Source organism: Crocodylus siamensis, chromosome 12 (genome assembly GCF_052110815.1).
Source record: "Crocodylus siamensis isolate JL-2025a chromosome 12, ASM5211081v1, whole genome shotgun sequence".
NCBI lineage: Eukaryota > Metazoa > Chordata > Crocodylia > Crocodylidae > Crocodylus > Crocodylus siamensis.
The window spans coordinates 22,543,177-22,567,921 of NC_143406.1; the positions used below are offsets into that span (position 1 = coordinate 22,543,177).

At 43.4% G+C, this 24,745-nt stretch overlaps 1 protein-coding gene across 3 annotated transcripts in view; it reads right to left on the bottom strand.

The window, feature by feature from the left end:
* CREBBP (CREB binding lysine acetyltransferase) overlaps positions 1-20,327 on the bottom strand; it is a 182,032-nt gene extending 161,705 nt beyond the window's left edge. For all 3 annotated transcript variants that reach the window (XM_090024768.1, XM_090024767.1, XM_090024766.1), the window contains exons 1-2: positions 20,033-20,327; positions 2,791-3,503 (exon numbers count right to left, since the gene is read on the bottom strand). In XM_090024768.1, coding sequence (XP_089880894.1) covers positions 2,791-3,503; positions 20,033-20,117 — 798 coding nt within the window. In that variant the 5' untranslated portion in view covers positions 20,118-20,327. The remainder of the gene's footprint in view (positions 1-2,790; positions 3,504-20,032) is intronic.
* Positions 20,328-24,745: the final 4,418 nt, after the last annotated feature.

A 24,745-nucleotide genomic window follows, 5' to 3' on the forward strand; every position in this document is an offset into this window, starting at 1 on the left:
TCTTCTCCCCTTCAGTCTGGCTTCCCAGAGGATCCTGCCCATACATTCCCCGAGTCAAAGTCTGGTTTTTTCAAATCCAGGGTCCTTATTGCTGCTTTCCAACCTTCCTTTCCTCAGGAGCCTGAACTCAATCATCTTGTGGTCACTGCTGCCCAAGTTGCCCTCTACTAGCACATTCCCCACCAATTCTTCCCTGTTTGCGAGCAGAAGGTCAAGAAGAACACAGCCCCTAGCCAGCCGCTTCAGTGCTTGCACCAGGAAGTTGTCCCCAACACTCCAAAAACTGCCTGGATTGCCTGCACACTGCTGTACTGCCTTCCCAGCAGATGTCAGGAGGTTCCCCATGAGAACTAGGGCCTGTGATCAGGAAACTTACCTTAGCTGGTAAGTCTGTTGAGGTGGAATGGGAGGGGGGAAAGAAGGCGTATGAGGGGACAGATCAACAACCCCTGCGATGAGGGAGGGAGTGGGGCTGCAGTAGGTGCTGACCAGCCGGGGCAGAGCAGGTGTGGGACAGAGCCGCACTTCATCTGGGGTCACGAAGGGAGTGGCTCCCACCGCCACGTACAACTTGCCCGCTTGCTCCTGCCAGTCATCTGGGAGAGCACTGGCGGCGGTGGGGGGTGGGTGGCAACATGATCCCACAGCTGCATGGGACAGGCCAAGCGGGCTGCAGCTGTGGGCTGGGGCCACGATGCACTGTGCTCTGGGCGGGTTGCAGTGGTGCTGGGAGGGGGATGGGGGGGGCCCCCACAGTGAAATATGGCTTGTTTACAGCCCACCCCCATTATCCCCCTCCCAGTGCCACCCGCTCTGAGCAGAGAGCAGTGTGGCCCCTGGCCCCAGCTGCAGCCTGCCCTACCCTACACAGATCCAGGGGCACAGCCACACCCTTGCCCTCCCGGATGAACAGAGGGAGCAGTGGTAGGAGCCCCCTCCACCCCTCCCGCTGTGTCAGAAGTTGGATCAGTATTGGACAAGAGATGTGGGGGGGACAGATCAAAGCCCCTGCAATGAGGGAAGGAATGGGGCTGGGGCAGGAGCAGGCGCTGCCCAGCCATGGCAGGAAGGGGCACAGGACAGAGCCACTGGGGGTGGCTCCCACCACTTTGCCCACCCTGGGAGGGTATGGGGGAGGATGTGCGCCCTCAGATCTGCATGGGGCACAGGCAGGGTGGGCTGCTGCTGCAGGCTGGGGCTGTCCCAGGCTCTTCCTGGTGCGTGTGTGTGAGAGTGTATGGGGGGGGGGGGCAGAGGCGAGCTGTGGCAGTGCTGGAAGGAGGACTACAGGGGGGGCTACAATGAATTTTTGGGTGGCTGCAGCCCCTTGCAGGACCCTCCCAGCACTGCCACCACCTGCCCTGAGTGCAGCCTAACCCAGCTGCCACCAGGAAGAGCCTGGCATAGCCCTGGCTCCAGGCCCAGCCTGCACCTCCTAGATCCAGGGGCACACATGCTCCCCATGTCCTCCTGGGGTGTGTGCAGCACCGGGAGCCACTCCCCAAGATGAGCCATGGGTGGGTGGTGCCTGCCCTAGCCCTACTTCTCCCTCACCGCAGGGGCCTTGATCTGCCCCCCACGCCCCTTCCACCACAACTGACTTACCACCTGGTCACAGCTCTTCAAGCTGCAGGGTTATATATCAGAAATCAGATCAGTATCGGCCGATATGCCTCCTTAAAAAACAGCTATCAGCATTGGCCCCCAAAATCTTTAACAGTGTACCCCTACCAAATGATTTATGTTCTTACATGAAATGGACCATCTCACACCAAATCCTAGGAAAACACCTAGCCATGAACTATTCATTACAAAAAACTTACAGGAAGTCTACACAGAAAAGTAAAGAACTGACATAGCCTGTTGCTCCAACACCTTATATTGGCCTTAATTATGGTCAACCAGCCACCCCCTCTCCCTCTTGGGCCACATTTCCCAGCAAGATTTTATCCATGAAGAACTGTAACTACTCATCTTCTTTTATGACTATACTATGAGAAGTACTACTTTTATCATGTCATTTTTAGTTGTGCCCAAAACTGATAAAATCGCAGAGTCCACAAAACATTTTCCTTTTTTTTTTTTTAAAACAATACACAACTAAATCTAAAAGGTTTACACAAATCATTTTTAAACAGTGATAATACCTCCCCTATTGAAAAAAGAATTTATAGAATTCAAATTTTTCACCTAAATTTTAAGAAGAAAAAATGTAAGTTAATTTTTCATAAATTACTATAAGCAACATTTATTTTAAATGTGAAACTTGTAATTTTCTCCATATGAGAAAAATGACTCAAGCACAACCCAAGTTTCCTCTTCTGCTACGAAAGAGATGGTCAGTTACGGAAGCAATAGTACTATTTAAATCAATTTTGTGCTAACTGCTATTAGGAGTTTGGTTTCTTAATTTTATATAAAATACAGATATCCATCTTGCATTTAATAAAAGATTAAAAAGCAAATACCCTCATGTCTTACATGCATACCAGCCCAGCCTCTGGCTTCTTTACTGTACACTGCATCAAGAAAGAGCATACACCAACTGCGGAGACTTCCTCAGCCTGAAGAAGGGGTTTTTAAACCTGAAAGTATGCTAAAAAGTTTTTTCCAACTATTTAAATTGGTCTAATAAAAATATATCAGATTCACCCCAAGAACCTTGTCTGCCAAGTCACCTAAACTTCTATTGGCCATCAGTCTCTGTATCAATTTTTCAAACAGTGGGAAGAAATCTGAAATACAGGCAACTACAGACAAAAAATAATATACAAAATTATAGGTACATACTTTTGTCATTCCTCCTGTCTGCGCTGTGTTCAATCCTGTATGACCAGCCATCTGTGGTGATACTTGGGTTAAAGTCTCTGCCAACACACTACCTGCATTCCCCTGCATGGCAGGGGCAGAATATTGCATTCCTGCTCCCCTTCCTCTGCCCGCTGCTGCAAGGGATCCATTCATTACCTGCCCTTGTGCTTGCTGAGACTGAGTCATTAAACTGTGGCCAGAATTACTGTTGAGAAGGCCCTGGTGCGTCTGACTGAAATTAGCATTCATACATATCCCAGGTCCAGTCTGTGATGTTGCAGGGCTGCTCGTCACCATTCCCACTTGTTTTTGTGCTTGAGAGTTCAGTGCTTGTGAGGCAGGCGTAGTAGGACCCGAGGCGCTGCCTGCCTGTTTTGCCAGGCTTGATGCAGAAGAGTCACCTTGGTTTAAAGGGCTCTTGCCCATAGCACCCAGATTACCAATGTTAGCACTGTTTGGCTGTCCTTGGACTTGATTACCAACTCCTTGCTGGACAGGGCTACTTGAATTCACATTTCCAATTCCTGGGTTTAGGGTAGAGCCACTGCCCCCCCTTAGAAGCTCAGAAAGTTGTTTGTGTTTGGAAGCTGCATCTGGAACAAGGTTCCCACTGCTATTTAAAAGGCCTAACTCTCCATTGGGGATCAGCTCATCAGGAAGATCATTTTCCAAGTCAAACAAAGATCCAAAATCTAAAAATTAAACAGAAACATATGTAAGACAAACCCTGAAAAGACAATTTGTTTTTATAGGTTCATATTCAATATGACACTGATATAATGTATTGACACTAATGAAAAACTGTGCCTTTCACCTTACCATATATTAACACCATTAGGGGGTGTTAATATAAAAGTGCTCTATGCAGTATACAGAAGTGTTCTATGTATACAGAATAACATCCTTTGTACAGTAGACTAAGTGAAAATACTGCGTAATATGTGTTTCTATCCTAAGATTTATTTAGTTATTTTGTAAAACAGAACATCAAGCAGAAGAAACTGGGTTGCAAGAATGACAGCTTATTCAAACATACATTTGCAAAAAGCAGAAAGGAATAGAAAATCACTGGCATACTAAGATTGTTCATCGGTCTTCTCTTTGTTCGAATCTGCCCCAGTATAGAAGTCTCATCTTAAATCACCTTCCATCAATATGCAGTCATTCTTCTATAGTTAGACTATTAACATAGAACTAAATGTATATTATACTATATTTTCTGGTTTTATTTCAAAGAATCCAAACAAATACTAATGTATAATTGGCCTGTATAATAGAGTTATCAGACTGTACTTAACTTCAGTACACAAGGATCACATTTTAACTTAAACCAATGACAGCCGTTTAAAAAAAAAAAAGTATGTGAATTTTCAATATCAGTTCACTATGACATGGGAAAAACAGATCATATCCATGTACAAAAAAAAAGTCACACCCATTTTCTTTACAGAAACACTCAATGCTGACATGATTATACCACCTTCCAACTACAGCTCTTAATTTAGAATTTTGATTTAAAATAGCCAACACAACTTTGTTGCTGACAGTGACCATATGACTTAGGGTCCAGCCCTGCCTAACTTCACACTACCATGACTAACTACCTCTCTCTACTGGTATTACTTAAGAATAATTACAAATAAGGGGGACCCAAACAGTTTCATAGTTTCTAGGGTCAGAAGGGACCTGAGTAGATCATCTAGTCCGATGCCCTGCCATGGCAGGAAAGAGTACTGGGGTCAAATGACCCCAGCAAGATGTTCATCTAACCTCCTCTTAAACACCCCCAGGGTAGGAGCCTGCACCACTTCTCTTGGAAGCTGGTTCCAGACCCTAGCCGCCCTGACTGTGAAGTAGCGCCTCCTGATATCTAACCTAAACCTACCCTCTGCCAGCTTGTGACCATTATTCCTGGTCACTCCTGGCGGTGCTCGGGGAAACAGGGACTCCCCCAATGCCTGCTGATCCCCTCTGACTAGTTTATAACAGGCCACAAGATCCCCCCTCAGCCTTCTCTTGTGGAGGCTGAACAGGTTCAGGTCCCATAGCCTCTCCTCATAGGGCCTGCCCTGTTGTCCCCTGATCATATGAGTGGCCCTCCTCTGGTCCCTCTCCATGCTGTCAACATCCCTCTTGAAGTGCGGCGCCCAGAACTGAATGCAATACTCCAGCTGCGGCCTGACCAGTGCTGCATAGAGGGGGAGGATCACCTCTTTGGACCTGCTCGAGATACATCTGTGGATGCATCCCAAGGTGCGGTTGGTCTTCCTAACTGCCTCTCCACACTGCTGGCCCATGTTCATCTTGGAGTCAATGATGACCCCCAGATCCCTTTCTGCCTCCGTGCTGACAAGAGGGGAGTTCCCTAACCTGTAGGTATGGTGCTGGTTGTTCCTCCCCAGGTGCATCATTTTGCACTTGTCTGTGTTGAATCCCATCCTATTCTTGTCCGCCCACCCTTGTAACCTGTCTAGGTCTGACTATAGCCTGTTGCATCCTTCCAGTGTGCCCACGTCCCCCCACATCTTAGCGTCATCAGCAAATTTGAACAGGGTGCTTTTTACCCCCTTGTCCAAGTCACTGATGAAGATGTTGAACAGTGCGGGCCCGAGGACCGAGCCCTGCGGAACCCCACTGCCCACGTCCTTCCAGGCTGAGAAGGACCCATCCACTACCACCTTCTGGGTGCGGCCCTCCAGCCAGTTGGCGGGCCATTTGACTGTGTGGGTGTCTACACCACAGCCCCCCAGTTTCTTAATGAGAACGGGGTGAGAGACAGTATCGAAAGCCTTCCGGAAGTCCAGGAAGATTATATCCACTGCTACCCCTGCATCTAATGATCTGGTGATCTGATTGTAAAAGGCCACCAGGTTGGTCTGACAGGACCTGCCACTGATGAACTGGCAGGTCAAACTGGAACATTGTTCAATGTCAAACTGGAAACAACTAAAGTAAAATGGAAGATGCGATTTTAAAATTAAAACAGGATTCTATTTAGCTTTTTACTATTAAAAGAGTTATTTTTTAAATTACTAAACCAACATGAGCTAAATGCAGCCATTCTGAATTAACAAACAGCTGCTTTTGAATGTCTTGAATCAAGAGCTAAAAACATACTTCTTTCATAAGAAAGGCAATTTTCACTTCATTATAAATCAAAGTTATAAAATAAAAATGAAACATATATACACTTTGGTAGTTCTATGAACTACCTAAAGCACTGATCTAATAAACCAAAAAGTCTATGCAAATGACAGAACCCCAAAAAGAAGTGAACAGTAAACGAGTATACTCATTCCATCAACTTTATACTTGCCAAGCATCTTTCTCTAACAGACTACAAAAAACGCTGTTTACAAGCACACCTTTTCCATAATGACCCTCAAACTGTATTCTGAGTGCTAAACTATAGAAATATCTGGTCTAATAAAAAATATCACATTTACCAAAATAATTCTCTCTACTCATTAAAGAAATACTCTAGCATAAGTTGTATATACATTCCTCAGATCAGCAGTCTGTCCACAAAGAGACTCAATTCCAAAGAATGCACTGTAGCCAAAAATGAATTCTACAAGAAAAAAAGTGAGGTAGTCTTTCAAGACAGTTATTTTCAGATATTTAAAAGACCAGATATTATGATGATACACGACTTACTATTTTCTATACCTGACAGGCCATAAACTTTTATCCACCTAACCCAATAATACATGTTTAGCTAAAACATCTTCCAGAAAGGAAAACTTAATATGAAATAAAATCTACTACTTCCCTTGTAGTTTGTATGAGCAGTTAAACCTCCTTCTCGATTTCAGTCCATCACTAATTTTTTCAACTGAATTCGGCTTCAAGCCACTGGTTCTTGTCACAATTTCTTTTTCTGTTTCTTTTCTTTTTTAAAATAATAAAGGACCCTTTGATAATTTGTATTTCCTCACAGAGGCTAAACAAATCAAGTTCTTCAAACATTCTTGCTACAAGGCAAGAGGCTTCCCTAAAATCTCAACTCATTTTTGTCTCTCTTATCTATAATCTCTTATTTTTGTCCATTTAAAAAAACAAAAAAACCCTGCATCATTAATATTCTAGTACTGCTCTTAAAAGGGCTATAAAATTACCTTTTTAACTCTATACATCCCTGTTTGCATATGAGAAATGTATTAGCCCTTTGTGCTATAGCAGCACACTAGATGTTTTGTAGTATATTATAATGAAAGCCCACAATACAGAAGGCTATTTTTAACATGTAATGGAACATAAAATAATTTAAGTGAAGATGTAAAAAGAATAGTTTCATTAGAAATTAAAACATGTAAATTTGAATAGTTCAGCAACTCAAAAACTGATGTGGAAATGTATCCGAGCGTGCAATGAGCTGGACATGGCAAACTGTCCCTCACCCAGGCAAAACAGGAGCAACATGAATCTTTTCCAACCCAGGCACAACATCTGACTGACTGACTTCTTACTATAGTGTAATGAATACATATAAATGTTTTCCAGTCATCCTTGCAGAGCCCTACTTGCCCATAGTATGCGATCTGACAAACAAGTAGTTTAAGACTCCTATGATTTTATACCAAAGGCAAGAACTTGAAATACTTTATTATTTGAAATTGTAAGCTATACATACTCTTAACAGACTGAGAAATATGTTTAGATAGAGTAAAGTTCCAACTGTTTAGGTAAAGTCTCATGACTTACTTGCTGGTCTGAAGTAGCCCATGTTAGTAAGTGAGTGTCTGTTAACATTTTACCAATGTCAGAAAAGTACTATAAGATAATATAATTTATAATATATTTAAATTTCATGAAAACTAAATGGTTACATTTTATAATTAAAGACAATGGAGAAGATATGAACAAACAAAACAAAAACAAAGTTTGTTTGAGGAGAAAAAAAAGTTGTTTAGGGAGCAAGAAAGAACAGAAAGACATAAGGCAAAAAACAGGTCACACTAAAAAAAAAAAACCCCCCCCCCAAAAAAGTGTCCACACAAGGTATTCTGAAGCTGTGAAAAACTGCACTCTGTCTTCTAGAGATGCTAAAAAGACATAAAATTAACAAGCCAATAGGCTTTGAAGGTTTCTGACAACTATGTATAATAATGGAGGGGGGTGGGAAGAAGGAAGACTTGAAAGCTCAAGTTTCCCCATATCACAGGGCAGATGCTTTTGTATGGGAAGTAAACTGCATAACCAGGAGCACACCTTAACTAACCCTTGTGGATAGGAAGAAGACATACCAAGAGATCAGGGCAAAAGGGAGGGAAGGGGAAGAAAGAGATAACAAGCAGGGAAAAGGGAACAGGAGACCTAGGAGAACAAGCAACAAATGAAAATGAGTATTATTCATAAAGTATCCCATGTCTTTAAAACACTCTATAATTCATTCATATAATGCAGCAGAATACAAATGAAACATCACAAGAACAGGAATTTTCCCCTGCTGCTTGTTAAAATCCAAGTTTTTTATTCTAATCCAAATGCTTATTCCCTCTTCACCCCAACCAGCAGATAGGAACATTCTATAACCTTATTTACACAGCTTTAACTTTATCTCAAGACTTCAGGTGAACGCTGAAAGCAACCATCAGGAAAAAAAACTGGTAGAATGCCCAAACAATATTGTATATACTTTCACGGAAACAATACCAACTTACTATTTACTGATGTTTTTCTCCCCCCAACCATTTGTTAGCTTTCCCTTTACCAGGTTGTTTTTTTCTATTTTATTTCAAACACAAGTTCATTGTGTATATTTATATATCTTTAATATCCACTTATCACCTTTTCTTTCTCTACACCACTATCTTATATTTGCCTATTATACTGCATTCGCTATCTCTTCCTGTATTTTCTGTCATCTTTTCTCTAAGATTTTCCTCCACATTCTTTTGAACGCATTCTATTGCCCTTCACTCCAAGACATCTTTATTTCCCCACCTCTCCCAAACTTTAGTGCCTGTTTCAGTGCTAATCAGTTTTACCTGGCAGCCAAAAGGAATAGGATTCTCATTAATTTTGATTCTGCTGAAGCTTGATCAAGCTCTTAACAGCAATCAAAGCAAGGAAACCACTTATCTGCATCTCAAACAATATTTATGTATCAATTTTTACACAGTCCATATATAAAAATTACCTTCATAAGCTGTATGGGTTACAAAAAAGTATAAAGTATAGATTCTGAAGAGGATAAAAGCACTTCCTAAGACTAGTTAAATAAGCTACTACTGAGAACTAGTTTAAAAAAAATTCAATTTCAAATAGTAAAGCAAGACAGATTAAGATGGTAAGATATACCATTGTATGTTCTGTTAATGATTTGAGGCTGTCTTATGAAGAAAGGTACCCAACTACCAAAGGCCAAAAAATTAACTTCACAAGGCTAGAAGACTAATTTATCTACAACTGAGTTTAGAGTAGCATGGGAAATTTTGAGAACACTTACTCTGTTTCATACCTGGAGTAAATAAAAACCCTTTCTACACTATTATGCCCCCAAAGGCATTAATTCTTGTGGTTGGGATGGTTTAGGAATAGCATACCTTGCACCTGTACTAGCAATTAGATACGATGACCCTTGAAGTCCCTCCCCAACCCTATGGCTCCACATAAAAGTACTTCCAAGGACACTTACTTACTCAAGTTTACAACGGCTATACGGAAGAAGCTTGATCATTTCCCCCTGTGTATGTATACAACCATTACCAGGTCCTCTCTTGCTTTCAACAAACCACCCTGACGTCCTGTCAAGTTTGTTCTTTCAACTTTTCCTTTAGTTTTCCACTTACAGTTTCTATTTATTACACAAATTTAAAATCTCTCTGGACAAGTATACCTTGGATGAACAACCCTGAACAAGTTAAAGAAATGATTTTGTCCTATGTAGCTAGCATAAAAAGTACAGACACATTTATCAAATTCAAATGCTGGCATTACAAAATTCAACTTAACTGTGTTATTTCTTAAAAAGCCATCTTGGTTCACCCAGAAAGCTGTTGTTGAAGGTACTAGTACATCAACAGCATTTTTATGCCAACATTCAGTAGTAGTTTATTTCAGTCACTAGCCATACTATTTTCTTATCCTCTTCAGTCAACCAAGAGTCCATTACTCCACCCATTTCCTTTCCTTCTAGGTTTCTCAATACTTCTATTAAACGGTTTCCTAATAAGCATGCATGTGGAAGCACACACATAAATGCCTACAATATGCCCTTACCACTAAACTTCCTAAAACAGGTACTTTTTTTGTGAATGAAAAAAGAAAATTGGAAATTACTTCCAGTATGAAATTTTTCATATTGTGCATTTAAAATGAACAATATGCAAAAGAGTTACCATAATTGTGTTCAAAGAAAACAACCAAACTAACACTAGACCTGGAATACTGTATTCATTTTGGATACCTCACTTCAAAAGAAATATGGACAAATTAGAAAGAGCTCAGCAGAGGGAAATAAAGACTATTAGAGGTCTAAGAAACATGACTTTCAAATCTGAAAGATTTGGGATTATTTCATCTAGATGAGATTGAAGAGGGATTTGATAACAAGTCTTCAAATACCTGAAGGGTAGTTTTAAAAGAGCGCAGAAATAGCCTTTTCTCTGTGCTCACAGGCTAGGAGGCAATGGCCTCAAATTGCAGCAAGGGAAATTCAGGTTGGAGATCAGGGAACACTTGCACACTATAAATGTGGTTAAGCATTGCAACAGGCTACCCAGAGAAGTGGTGGAATCTCCATCATGTTTAAGTACGATTTAGACAAAAAAGAAGTTATAGTAGTTTCAGGTCCCCACACACTTTCCTGATAACTTCGTTTTATCAGTATATATTTCTATAAAATGTTTCACCCTATTCCTTGTTACTATGTGAAAAGTCTTAAAAAGCAGGAAGTGATGGATTTATAAAAAAACCCAGAGGTGATGGCACAAAGTAAACCCATTAAAAATTAGATAAATTTTGAAGTAGAACACATGTCATGTTATGGCAAGTGAGATGAACAGAAAATAATTTTATTTGGCACCCACTACCATGATTAAACATACTAGAGAAAAACAAAAAAACTTCATATCTGCACCCCAACCCCTTTCCCAAAAAGGTCATATCCTATGCAATAAAGAGCTGCCTTACCTAAAATCTAGGAAGGTGATTTACTTTGTTTTAAGTAAGTTTTCCACATCTGTTACTTTTTCCACATCTCCTGTTTTTTTCTGATTCATACCACCCTCACTTTATTTTTCCTGATCTATCTTCAGTTTATTTTCTCTTCTCCTTCTCATCCTTTTACCCTTCTCACATAAGCTCTCCCCCTCCTCATATGCTCTCACAAACTGAAAATACCTTTCTACTATATTTTTCTAACTTACCCCACTACCTTCCCTGCCACCATAAAAACATTACTCATGTCCTAGACCTTCCAATGGTACCTCAAAATCAACCTCCTTTCAGAGCAATCTCCATCAATCTTGGAACACCTTTTCACTCACCCAAAGTTCAGATTAAACTTTGCATCATAAAGAGAAGATGAAATGGAGCAGTAACAGGGGACACATTAATTCCATCCAAGTCAGAAAGCTAACAGCTAAATACATGAAAAAAAAAAAAAAGATGGCACACCCATACAGCCAGCATCTCTATCCCTAGCTGCTGGAAAAATGAAGCTGGAAAAGGAATTCCTGCTGGGGGACTGATTGTGACCTCAGTTTTCAAACAGGGAGTGGTCATTTTTCATAAAATGATGTGGCTAAGGAGCTAAAATAAGAGTGTCTGCATACACACTAGGGGCGCATTGATAAAGAGTTTTTGGACCGATATCAATAGCCATTAACAAGCCATATCAGCTAATACTGATCCGATTGCAAATGCGCAGCCCTGCAGCTCGGAGAGCAGCATCTGGCTGGTAAATCTGTTGGGGGGGGGGGGGAGGGGCAAATCAAGGCCCCTGCAGTGTGGGAGGGAGGGAGTGGGGCTGGGGCTGGGGCTGCCTAGTTGGGGAAGGGCATGCAATGGAGCTATGAGCAGCTTGTCCAGGGGGACTCGGAGTGGAGCTGCTCCTATGCACATGACCAGGGGAGGCATGGGGGGCCATGTGCCCCCCCAAGATCTGTGCGTGGGGTGAGGGTGGGCTGCCATTACAGGCAAGGCTGGGGTGGCACCAGGCTCTTCCCAGCAAGGGGGCTGGGCAGGGGTTGTGCTCAGGGCAGGCGGTAGTGGTGCTGGGAGGGGGGCTATGGCTGTAGCCCCCCTGAACTCTCTTCTCCCAGTACTGCCGCCCGTTCCAAGCGCAACCCTGGCCCAGCTCCCTCCTCTGGGAAGACCCTGGCACCACCCAGCCCCTAGCCCACAGCAGCAGCCCATCCTCACCACACATGCAGATCCGAGGGGCACATGGCCCTCATGCCTTCCCAGGGAGTGCATGCAGTGGCGAGAGAAGCTCTCTCCCAGATGATCTGCTTGCGGCTCTGTCCTGTGCCCCTCTATGCCCCAGCAGGGCAGTGCCTGCTCCAACTCTAGCCCCACTCCCTCACCATGGGGGACTTGATCTGTGTGTGTTGCCCCGACCTCACAGCCAGACACTGCTCTCTAAGCTGCCAGGATGGCTGGCTGCATGCATGCATGTGACATTTATCAGGGACATGATTGGCCACATCAGCTAAAAAAGCCTGATTCTCAATTTTCCTTTTATCAGTACCTATATGATACAGACCAATGTATCAGTGCATCTCTAATACACACTATTTAAAAGGCAGAAGGTAAAAAGAGTACCATATTGACTTGCATACTACATGTACCTTTCCCTCAAAAAAATCAGCTCTCCGAAATTGGATGCATCTTCAATAGGGGTGCTGATTCTCTGTGCAAAAATGAAAGAATAGAAGCATGGATGACAGGTGGAATAGCTGCTGTGGTTCTCTCCCTGCTGGACCAGGAAAGGAGAGGAGGACCTCAGTGTCCAAGGGCAGAGCTACTGTGTTAACCCTTTCACAGCCACTGCAGAATTGCCAATTCAGCAGTAGCTGCTACATATTAGAATTTTTGACACTGCAGAGTATACTCTCATCTCTGCAGTCAGGACTCAGCCCTGACTGGAAGCCTTTTCTCTTCATTCCGCATTTTCAAAGCAAGATGCATCTTATTGCCGGGGGGGGGGGGGGCGGGCGTGGAGAGCAGAGTATTTTTCTCTGCTTTCCTCTAGAGGCACTATGAGCTTTCAGCTGTTAGTGCACATTCTCTTTAGCTCAGGGCCAGCAATTATTTTGGGCAAAGGGCCGCTTACTGAGTTTTGGCAAACCTCCGAGGGCTGCATTTCCCTTTCCGGTGCAGGGAAGCAGGAACAGCCCCATGGTCCCCGGCCAGAACCCTCTGCTAGGCAGGGGTTTCTGGTTGGGGGTAAGGGCTGGGCAGACCTTGCTGCTGGGTCCTACTGCCCCTGGCTCCTGTCATCTTTGACAGGCAGCTAGGAACAAGTAAGTATTAATTTTCTAATTTTTTAGGGGCCCTGCAGGCTGGATAGAATGGTCTGGCGGGCCGGATCTGCCCCCCCCGGGCTGTATTTTGCCCATCCCTGCTTTAGCTGCATCCTTCTTTTTTGACAGTTTCTAGAAATACCTTTGCTATTCTAAGCCTAGGCAGCACAGCATAATTTTGCTAGCAGAACCCAAGTCTGTTGACAAAATTATGAGTGCATCCATGTTCTCAGATGCACGGTAGTGGGACAACCCCTTCATTCAGCTGCCATAGCAAAACCCTTTCTGTGAGGAATGAATTTCTCTACATGAAGATGTATCTCTACTTTCTGTTGGCTTTAACAGCCAGTACCTCCAGGAGGGCACTGCAAGCTTTTCTGTACTACTGCTTGAGTAGAGCCATGAGGATGTGTAATGTGTACTAGTGGCCTCCTCATGGCAACTTACAACATAGTCAAACCCTGAGCAGTCCTGTGCTCTGGTAAGTTGACTCCAGATCTGACCTTTTGTTTTGATTCATAGCTTCAGCTCATTAAAGCAGATTTTAAAAGGAACCATATAGAAAAGTCTTAATACATTTTATCATACAGTTATTAACAAATAGCAAATGGAGCTCTAGAGTAAGATGCCCCCATATCTCTGGTATGGATATTCTTCTTGACATAGGTTTCTGCCTCTCTGCATCGGAGAAAGCCGCTGCCCAAGAGTGTTGCACCAAAGATGTCTGAAGCTATAAGTAATTAAATCATCTCTACCCAGGTGACTGTTGGACATATTACCTAAGAAAGATCTCTGATACTTAACTTATAAATGAATTACATGAATACTGAGAGTTACTGAAGTCAAAATTTACATAAGATTTAGCAGGTGTTTAAAGCTTTAGTGCAGGTCCTTAAATATCTTTTGTAGAGAAAAAAAGAAAGACAAAATTGAAGTGGAACAGTAAGAGAGACACTGAACACATCAGATTCAGAATGTAATCTTTGCTAATTAACAGTGATAAAAGAAATGATAGTTCTCTTCTGGTCAGTCCACTGTTTTTGCACGATATGGCTGCTTGTTGTAATATCTACTGAGAGTCATTTTTCAAATGAAAAAGTGGGTAGGGTTATTGAGAAAGTCCATCTGCAAGGACAAATGAAAAACAAAATGGAAAGAACAAGAAGATTCACAGAACAACAGTTCTAAAAGTGTAAACTGAATGAAGTGAGGCATGTCAAATTCCTAAATTGTCTCATAGCTCTTTCATTCTCCTGGGCCTTTACTTCAATTTTTCAAATCCCATTTTTACAGACCTGATGATGCCTCATGAAAATACAAGAAAGCTAATGTACCAGGATTTTTTGCTTATGCATTTCTCCACATTTTATTATTAGAGACAACTGGAGGGAAACAAGATTTTGTTCCAGAACTCACTACTTCAGGTTATAGATTTTTACTTTTGATGAAGAATAGGTACGAAACATCATTATTATTTCCATAGCAATCATTGTGATGCCATAGGCACAAGATTACTACTTCAAACGAGGAAAATGCAGCAGGTATAGAAAATGAATAATCTCAAAATAATCTGTGTAGAGAATGAATCCACAAACTACAGACTTCAAAAGATGCAACATAATGTGTTCTTCATGCTCGCCTCCATGTACCTGCTTTAAATCCTTATGTTGCAGTGGCAGAATTTCTGTAGGACTTTGTAAAGTAGAGAGGTTGTTCACAACACAGAAAAAAACAGGACTGACCCCTGATATTTTGAAGTACTAAGTATGTACCCACTGATAAACTGTTGATCTTATTATCAATTACAATTAAAAATCTGAATTCCAAAATAAATTAACATTGTAAAGCACAAGCAAACTTCCATCCACATTTCCATGCAAGACCAAACCAGGAGATCACCTAACCTAGGGTGAGGTCTTTGACAGCGTCCAGTTACCAAATGCTTTACAAAGCAAAGCATTTGAGAGCAACTGCTGGGCAAGGGGGGGCTCTAATAAACACCATGCTATTCATGATGTTCTTATACCTTGAAATGAAAGCATTTAATTTTATTTATACTTTTACTAAAGCCTATTTTAACTCTGACCATTTTCATCTAAATGCTAAATCATGTTTTGGCCTAAGCTCTTGGTCTGAAATCTCTCATGGCACTGAGTTGCACAGCTCAGTTTGTGCGATGTTTAAAAAAAAAGAAAAAAGAAAATCTATCCTTCACACGATCATTAAGCTTAGCACAATGCACAGAGGACACACTCCTACTTGGTTGTCTTGATGGGGAAACAAGAAATCACTATTCTAAATACATATACCCAACCATAAGAAAGAGTATACCTACAAGAAACTGAACTGCATTTTATGACCACAGCCACATTTTATATGCAAGTGCCATGACAAAAGTTCCACGAAATGAGTGGGGGAAGAGGTGAAAGGCTCATATCAACTTTTCCCACCACATTTTACCAACTAAATTAACTGTTGTTCGACTTGGGCATAAAACTGGACAAAAAGGGGTGGGGAGTGGGAAATTCTCAATTCAAATGTAATTACAAGTGTCCTTATATCTGCATACATTTCATATCGCACAATAATACCCAAGTGTATAGGTAAGACTACTTTGTGAAACTTAACTATATGCAAGTGTAAATGCTTGTAAGATACATGTATAGGTGCTCACATGAACACAAATGCAGACCAAGTTCAGGCCACTTTACAAGTGTAGTTGAATTCTTGGGTTGGTGAACAAATGTTACCTCCTACTCTGGCTTTGCTTGGAAAGTTTAGCTTAAAGATTTCAGGACTTTAAAACTCAGATACTTGTCTACCTTGTTCAAAGAGAAAAAAAAGTAGTTTAACTGAAACCAACCCCTGAAATGCACATTTGTATTTCTTTGCTTACTTGAGTGAGCAAGGTAAGAAGAGTAGCTTAGTTAAAGCCTCACTTCTCACGTGTGTATTAGCTTTGTAAAAAGAGTAAGGCAACACAGAAATAAGTTAAGAGCTAGGTCACAGTTTTTTTCCACTTACAAAAACTAAAAAATTACCAGTGTTATGAAGTAGTCATATTAGTTAACTACTTAATCCAAATACAGGCTGGAGTGGAAAAACAAGAACATTTAATGCTAATGCTCCAGCTTTAATTAACTTTGAGTTTCATCCTAAGTTTTCTAAAATGTATAAACTTTATAAACCTTTAAAGTAAGGAAGATGTCAAGACTTCACATTTGAACCTACATAAAAATTAGTTTCTAAAACTAGTATATTTCAACCGCACCTAAACTTTTCCAGTTTTTTAGACAGCTATTCCATTTTCTTCAATACAGCAGACATAAAGCCATTACAGCACCTACGTTTTATTGGTCCCTTGAGGCTTCTTAGAGAATGCACATTTTGCTATTACTTCATAGAAAATGTTGCTAATTAATATATCATTAATGCTCACACAGCACACATTGCTTCAGAGATATTAATTTAAAAGTCTGGATGGTTTACTGTGCATCCTGCCAAAAAGAACAGTGACAGTATACTAAGTGATTAGACCACTCTGTTTCAAATTAACATACTGCAATAACCAAGTTACTGTAAATCTATTTTGCATGCTAAATGTTTTTAACTCTTTGTATCTTAGAAGTTTTGGAAAAAACAAGAGATTAAATAAAACGTAAATGATTAAGAACTGTACAATATTAAAATAATCTAGTACCCAATATAGAAATATTTATGCATAAACAACGTAGCAAGCAAAAATATTGATCCTTTCACCTGGTTATATCAGTAAGTGAGAACCCTTTCCAGTGAAGATTTTCATTAGCCAACTTGGCAAGTATTAACTGTGACAGCTGGTAAAGTTCATACTAACCAGTTCTAATTAATTTGTTGTGGTGTTTGGGTGAAAGACATACAGGCAACTTAGTAATTTAACTGTAATGGTAAGTAACGTTGATTTCTTATGATACATCATTAACTGGACATTTCTTCCACCAGTACACCTTGATTTTAACAAACTTATTTGAATTAACAGCATTGAGTTTTACACCACCATCATGTTAACATTTACAAGACACATACTGATTAATTTCAATCACAGAAAAATTAGTACAAAATGCTAGAATATTTGCCTCAAGCAGTTCTTATTATAATCACTGTAATATAGATGGAGTAACTGTATTTCACTGCTTTTAACCTTAATCAACTGCTTCTACCATAAAAATTAAAATACTTAAATATTTACTCTAAAAGGGGGCCCCTTCCATCCAACTGCTACATAGACCATCATATGAACTGGGAAAGGAAAAAATTACAGCATGCACATTAAACATTCAGGTCCCCCTGTGCACGTAAGACCATTCAAAACAGTAAAATTAAGCAGATATATAAGCACTTGCAGGAATGCAACCTTAATCTTTAGGAACAGAACTGCATAATTGAGCTTTACATTATTTACACCTGAATCAATTTTAATCTCTCACAAAAGGACACAGCAAACAGCTAAAGTATACCACTAAATATGAGTGTTACACATTATACAACCTATTGCTTTTAAGAGCACATGGCTCAAACCTATTTGTCCAACCAACTGTGATCAAAGGCAACTTTCCAGGTTGCAACACAAGGTTCTGTTACTAAAACAGGCATGAGCCCATTTCAGGCTCAGAATCTGAGTAAAACATTATAATGAACACCTTTTTTTTTTTTTTTTTTATAATCTGCTATATCATGTGGAAACATTCATTCACCTTTCAGATAGTATTAAAAATCTAACTCGAAGATAGAAAAAAAAACAACCTTTCAATATATTAAAGATACAATAAAAACAATGCTATTCAAACTTTTTAGAAGTATTACACTGTGACTGTTTTTAGATGTTGACCAGACACTATTAAGATACATGTGAAAAAAATGACTTTTCTAACCATCATCACTGTTGAGGGACCAAGGCCCTCAACTCTGCAAACATTTCACACCTCTGCTATCAAGGAATTCTCTGAGGCTACTCACAGCATAGTGTTTGCAGAACTGGGACATAATTCAAAGTCTCCCAATTCTAAAGAGGAACTATTAACTTCAGAAGTCAGTTTTTCAAGATGTTATAGCATGTAATCCTAGCTGGTAAAATTACAACTATATGACAAATTAGAGGAAACTATTTCTTTTTTTCTTTGGTTCCAAAGTTCATTTTATAATTTCTATATTGTCACTCTTCTTCAACATGATATCCAGTTATTTGCAGAAAAAGCTGGAATCATTTATAATCTTTCAAGCATTTCCTCCCTTTGCTAGACATTATATGAAAGAAGAATGGCAAAAGCATCTACTACATAGTCAAATACAGATAGTAAATACGCTGAAATAGCAGCACACCTAATCTTTCATTTACCACAATATTTTTCAGCGTAAAAAGCATCAGGCTTAAAATTAAAGCCCCTTTCACTAAACAGTCACATGCCTTCATAGACTTGCGGGTGTCAAACATGTCTTCTTGGTCTGTCACTGCTTTTTCAGATACTACCCTAAATTTCAAACTATAGCCATAGAAGTTTACAAAAATAAACTAAAAAAATTTGTTCAAAATGGAAAAGTATTCTCCTTTTCCTAACATGATTTTCAAAGTTATTTTCTACCGTAATAAATAATTACTTCAAAAACTACAACTATGTTGGTCAACTATGTTGAAGTGTACATATTTTGAGACTCGTGAGCATTTTCAATACATGAGACATCATACAACCAGCATGCATAAGATACCTGCAAATTTCTACAGGACAATACTCAAAAGCAGACTAAGGTGATATTTGTAAGACATAACTTTTCAGTTACAAACCAGGTCATAACAGTTACAAAGGTAAGTATTGGAAAACATTAGAAACTCTTTACACCAAACAAGCAAATGGTAATTTTAAACAGGGAAATTTGACATGACGTTCTGGGGAAAGGGAAAAAAAAAAAAAAGAACTTATATAGTCAAAGCCAAAAACTTCCAGAAGTAGTTACTGTGAATGAAATCTCTGGTTCTCAAATGCACATCCCAAAGGATGAAGGCATATTTACGCAACATAATGACTGCTCGGGAGTTATTATTCCTGTTCCCTGGCTATGTGGTCTTGACAAAGTAGTAAAATGCACAGAATAGGCACAAATAAATCTGTCTAAATGCAGGTCAACCTGAGACACCACTAAGTCTTCCAAGAGCAAGTACAGAAAGTCCTGGACCATGGCAGAGACATCACTCCAAAGCTCCCCACAGAAATCCGCAAATTCAGATCAACTGCACCTCTAGTTTACCTTTATCTGAGAGTATAAGCAAGCAAAGGCAGGGAGAGATGATCCCTTTTGCTTCCACTGGGTCCTACTGCGCTCTGGGGAAACCGTCACCGGTCCTAGAGCAGCGGCCACGGCTGAAGAACACACGATCCAGCCGCCAGCCAGCTCCGCTAGAAGGGGATCGGGATCGGGATCCCGCGAGTCTGGCCTCAGTGAGGGCCCGCTCAGCTTATAGGGACGTGGTGGCCAGGTCGGGGCTGCCGGGCCCCTCCCGGACTCGTCCTCTACCTTAGTCGCCAGTTCCGCCCCGCCCCGCGGCTCTACCAGAGAAACGGGGGCTTTTGTTCAGCGGCGAGAGAGGAGGACGGCAACAAGCGCCCCAGCAACGCGGCCCGACCAGTCCCGTCCAGCCTCTAAGCCTCAGCCCGGTCCCGCGGCCCCAGAGCCGCCTGAGAGGCCGGTACGCAGGTGCTGGCTCCGCGGTCGCTCACCTGTGCTGTCGGTGGGGGGGAAGCCCGGCGAGTTGAGCTTGGGTCGCTTGGCGTTGGGCGGCCCGTCCAGCAAGTTCTCCGCCATGGCAGCCGGCTCGACGGTCACAGCCCCAGCCCCGCCGCGCTCCGCTCGCCGGCCGGGGCCGCCAGCTCTTGCACTCCGAGTCGGGCGCCGCCACCAGCCGAACAACAGCGCCGCTCAGTGCCGGGCCGGCGGCGGCCCCCGCTCCCCCATGCCCGGGCCGGGCCGCCGCCGCAGCAGGCCGCAGGGAGGAGGGCTCGGGCTCGGGGCGGGGTGGCGAGAGCCCAGTGCCCCCCCTCCCCCCCGCCTCGCTCCTCCCGGCCGCTCCCCCGCCCTCGCGCAGCGAGGAGGTGCCCGGATGGCGGCTCAGTCAGTCACTCCAGGAGCACAGCGCCCCCCCCGCGCCCAGCCCGGCCCGTCCCCTCCCCTCCGCGCGCGGGCTTGCCCCGGCCCCAGCCCCGGCCCCGGCCCCGGCCCCGCTCCGCGCTCGGCCGCCCCGACGCCCGCCCGCCCACGAACAGCAGCCGCCGCCGCCGGCAGGAAAAACAATGAGCGCAGCGCGGCGGCCGCGGCTCCCAGTCCTGGCGGCGGCGCCCGTCTCCCCGCCCCGGCCGGCGCTGCCCCGCTGGCCGAGCCCGCCTGGCCTCCGCGGCGCTCCGTGCGGCTGCCCGTGCCCCGGCGGGCCGCCTCGCTGCCCCGGCCTGGCCCGGCCCGGCCCCGCTCCCGCTCGCGCCGCGCTCGGCTCCGCAACAAGATGGCGGCTGTTGATTCCTCAATTAAAAAAAAAAGTTTTTTTTTCTCTTCTCTTTTCCAGAGACCATGGGGGCGGGGCGGGGCCCTGCGCGCTGCGTCACTGCGCAGGGGAACGCCCCCTCCCCCGCCGGGGCCGGAAAGACACGAGCAGCCGCGGAAACAGCCGAGCGCGGCCGGAGCGGGCGGGGGAGGGGGAAGAATATGCAAATAGGCATGCAAATGTGAGGAGCCACGGCGCGCGCCGCCGTAGCCACAGCGCCCCACGAGGATCCTGCCCGTGCCCTGTGCCCCTTGTACGGCCGCTGTGCTGCGGGTACCCTGCCTCCGGCACCGCCGCGCCGTGGTGGTCTCCACCGCCCGCTGCCCCTGGAGCACCTCATGTCCCCGTCAGTCGGCCAGTAAGCGCCGGTCCTCCCTGCCCTGCCGCCCTCTCCCCACCTCGCCTCAGCGCTCAGCCCTGTTCTGCTTCCAGGTGGTACCTCCCCGTCCGTGGCAGCATCCGGCAGATTTTACTAACTTACACGGGCACTTTTGTAATCTTAGATCACTTTGAACACAGGTCGGTCACCCACACCTTTCACCTTCTGCCTCCCACAGTGTTCCCATCCAGTTTGCCTCTCTAGAGGGTTCAGAACTTCCCACACCCCCAGCCCATCTTCCCTCCGCACTCCCCCATATTCCATATGCCGATACTCCATGATCCTGAATGATCCTGTGATATGCTTGTGTACCTGCCACACATTGCCATTGGCAATGTCTCACACTTTTAGAACCCCAACCTTCATACAATACCTGTCGGCACACCTGTCACGCAAGATCCCCATGTTTTTGCCCATCCAGTTGCTCAGCACTTGCCCACCTTCAGACAGTATCAGGGTGTACATAAAGGTCTAGGGGAGACCCCAGCAGTCTTTCCTGCCTATGACAACAATGAAACTTCACTACAGCACCAGCCAAACTTTCCCCAGCAAACATTTACCTGTACACATTCTTGCTGCCTCTATGCAGAGAGCCATCACACCGCCTCTGCATGGTGGCAGAAGTGCACACAGAAATACTGGTTCTGTCAAACTACTTGGAATATAATTTTAAGGCAAAAAAAGTGGAGGTGCTAGAAAACAAGGTGGATGGGGCAACAACAAACATAAGATCTCTTGATTATACAGATGAGTTAATACACTGCTTTAGTTGGATATATTAGATTCTATGTGTCTTAAATATAGCTGTTATAATTTATTTCCATTTTTAAAAAATCTGTTTTATCAGTTGCTACATTATATTTGTTACTTTTATGAATTTCTTTAGTTATTAAAGGAATTACTTAATATGGTTGCCAGCCATAGCACGACCTAGTAGTTTCCTGCAAATTAATGTTAACTATAGGCCCATCAGCCTGACTTCTATCCGGGGGAAGATCTTAGAAAAGTTTATTAAAGAGGCCATCCCTAATGGACTGCCTGACACCAACATCCTGAGGGATAGCCAGCATGGGTTTGTTCCGGGTAGGTCTTGCTCAACCAGTCTCATTTCCTTCTACAACCAGGTGACCTATCACCTGGACAAGGGAGAAGAGATTGATGTCGTATATCTCAACTTCAAAAAAGCCTTCGATCTGGTATCTCATGATCACCCCTTGGTGAAACTGGCCAATTGTGGCCTTGGGTCCACCATGATCCACTGGCTGGGAAACTGGCTCCGTGGTCGGACCCAGAGGGTAGTAATTGATGGAAGTCAATCATCGTGGTGTCCTGTGACCAGTGGGGTCCCCCAAGGCTCTGTTCTTGGACCCATATTGTTCAACATCTTCATTAATGATGTGGACATTGGAGTCAGGAGCGGACTGGCCAAGTTCGCCGATGACACCAAACTTTGGGGCAAAGCATCCATGCCAGGTGAAAGGCAGGTGATCCAGGCTGACCTGGACAAGCTCAGCAAATGGGCAGACAAGAACCTGATGGTGTTTAACACTGAAAAATGCAGGGTTCTCCACTTTGGGAAGAAAAACCTGCAGCATACTTATAGGTTCGGCAGTGCTACGCTGGCTAGCACTATGGAAGAAAGAGACTTGGGGGTCATCATTGCCCACAAAATGAACATGAGCCTGCAATGCGATGCTGTGGCCAGTAAAGCGACCAAAACGCTGGCGTGCATCCATAGATGCTTCTGAAACAAATCCCAGGATGTCATTCTCCCCTTGTACTCGGTCTTGGTGAGGCCACAGCTGGAGTACTGCATCCATTTTTGGGTTCCACAATTCAAAAAGGATGTGGAGAAGCTTGAGAGAGTCCAGAGGAGAGCCACGCATGTGATCAGAGGTCAGGAAAACAGACCTTATGACGACAGGCTGAGAGCCATGGGACTCTAGCCTGGAAAAGCGCAGGCTCAGGGGTGATCTGACGGCCACCTGTAAGTTTATTAGGGGTGACCACCAGTGTCTGGGGGAACATTTGCTCACCAGAGCACCCCAAGGGATAATGAGGTTGAACGGTTATAAACTCCTGCAAGATCATTCCAGGCTGGACAGAAGGAAGAATTTCTTTACTGTCCAAGCCCCCAAGGTCTGGAACAGCCTGCCATTGGAGGTGGTTCAAGCACCTACATTGAACACCTTCAAGAGTAAGTTGGATGCTTATCTTGCTGGGACCCTATGACCCCAGCTGACTTCCTGCCCTTCAGGCGGGGGGCTGGACTCGTTGATCTTCTGAGGTCCCTTCCAGTCCTAATGTCTATGAAATGTATAATGGTTCCAATACCTATATTATTCCTATTGCTATATAATTCCTTACTGATGCATATTCTAGTGCATAATTACTGTTTTTTTTAAAACATCAGTAGCATAAATGCAGAGGGAGAGCAGGAGCACCTGGAGCCAGTGGCGTGGGCTCTGCTTTTTTTTGGGAGTGGGCAGAGATTCAGAAATAACTGTAGCCACAGCTCGTGGCTAGTGGTTAGCTGCACCTCTACCACCAGCAGCATAGTGTCCACATGTGTGCTAAAGCTGCCCCTGGTGCCAAGCTGCACTGTTATGCCTCTGAACTGCGTCTTTCAAGTCTCAAGAAAATCAATCATGGCCTGTAAGATTCACAATAGACAACTCCATTTACAAGGATCTCAGTAATTACTAGAATGCCCAAAGTCTGGGAGCAGAAACATTTTCCTATGTCCATTATTTTAAATTGGAGGCAGCATAATGGTAACAGTATATTTATTGCTCTTCAATTGTCAGTAATTAAGGACATCTAACACTGAGGAAATTATGAATTGCATATGCTCTTTTAAAGTATCAATTTCACTGTCATATATTTGCCCCAGTTGGGAAGAGGAAACATACATTTTATGTCAGAAGTGTGGGAGTATTCAGCCTCTGGAAGAGGAATCAGGTCATAATTTTCTGTCACAAGCAACAATGGATCACAATGCTCTCAACTTCCTTACAACTTACGCCATTTTCAAAATGTTCAGCCAGTAAATATTGAATGATGGCCTAATTCTTTACCCAAAACTCTCCCATTTAACCATCAGTGGTTAGTTGTCTTGAATACAAGGGCTTCACTCTAATAATTTAATCAGTAGTCAGGGTTTTTTTGCAATATTTCTTTTCCAGTACTGACTCAACATCTGCTGATTCAGAAGATGAGGACAAAACTTCTAATTCAGATAAGGATTTACAGGATCCACCAGTGGGGTCATAGTAACTCACAAATCCTTTGGGTATAGATCCAGGAAGACTACTCATTACTTGAGTGCTGAGGGTTTGGAACAGGCTCCCCGTGAGGTGGTACAGTCACCCAACCTGGTGAGCTTCAAAAAGCATCTTGACACCCACCTTGCTGGGGTCACTTGACCCCAGCAGTCTTTCCTGCCTATGACAACTATGAAACTTCATTACAGCACCAGCCAAACTCACTTGTTGGGCACGTCCAGATGAGTGTGCATGT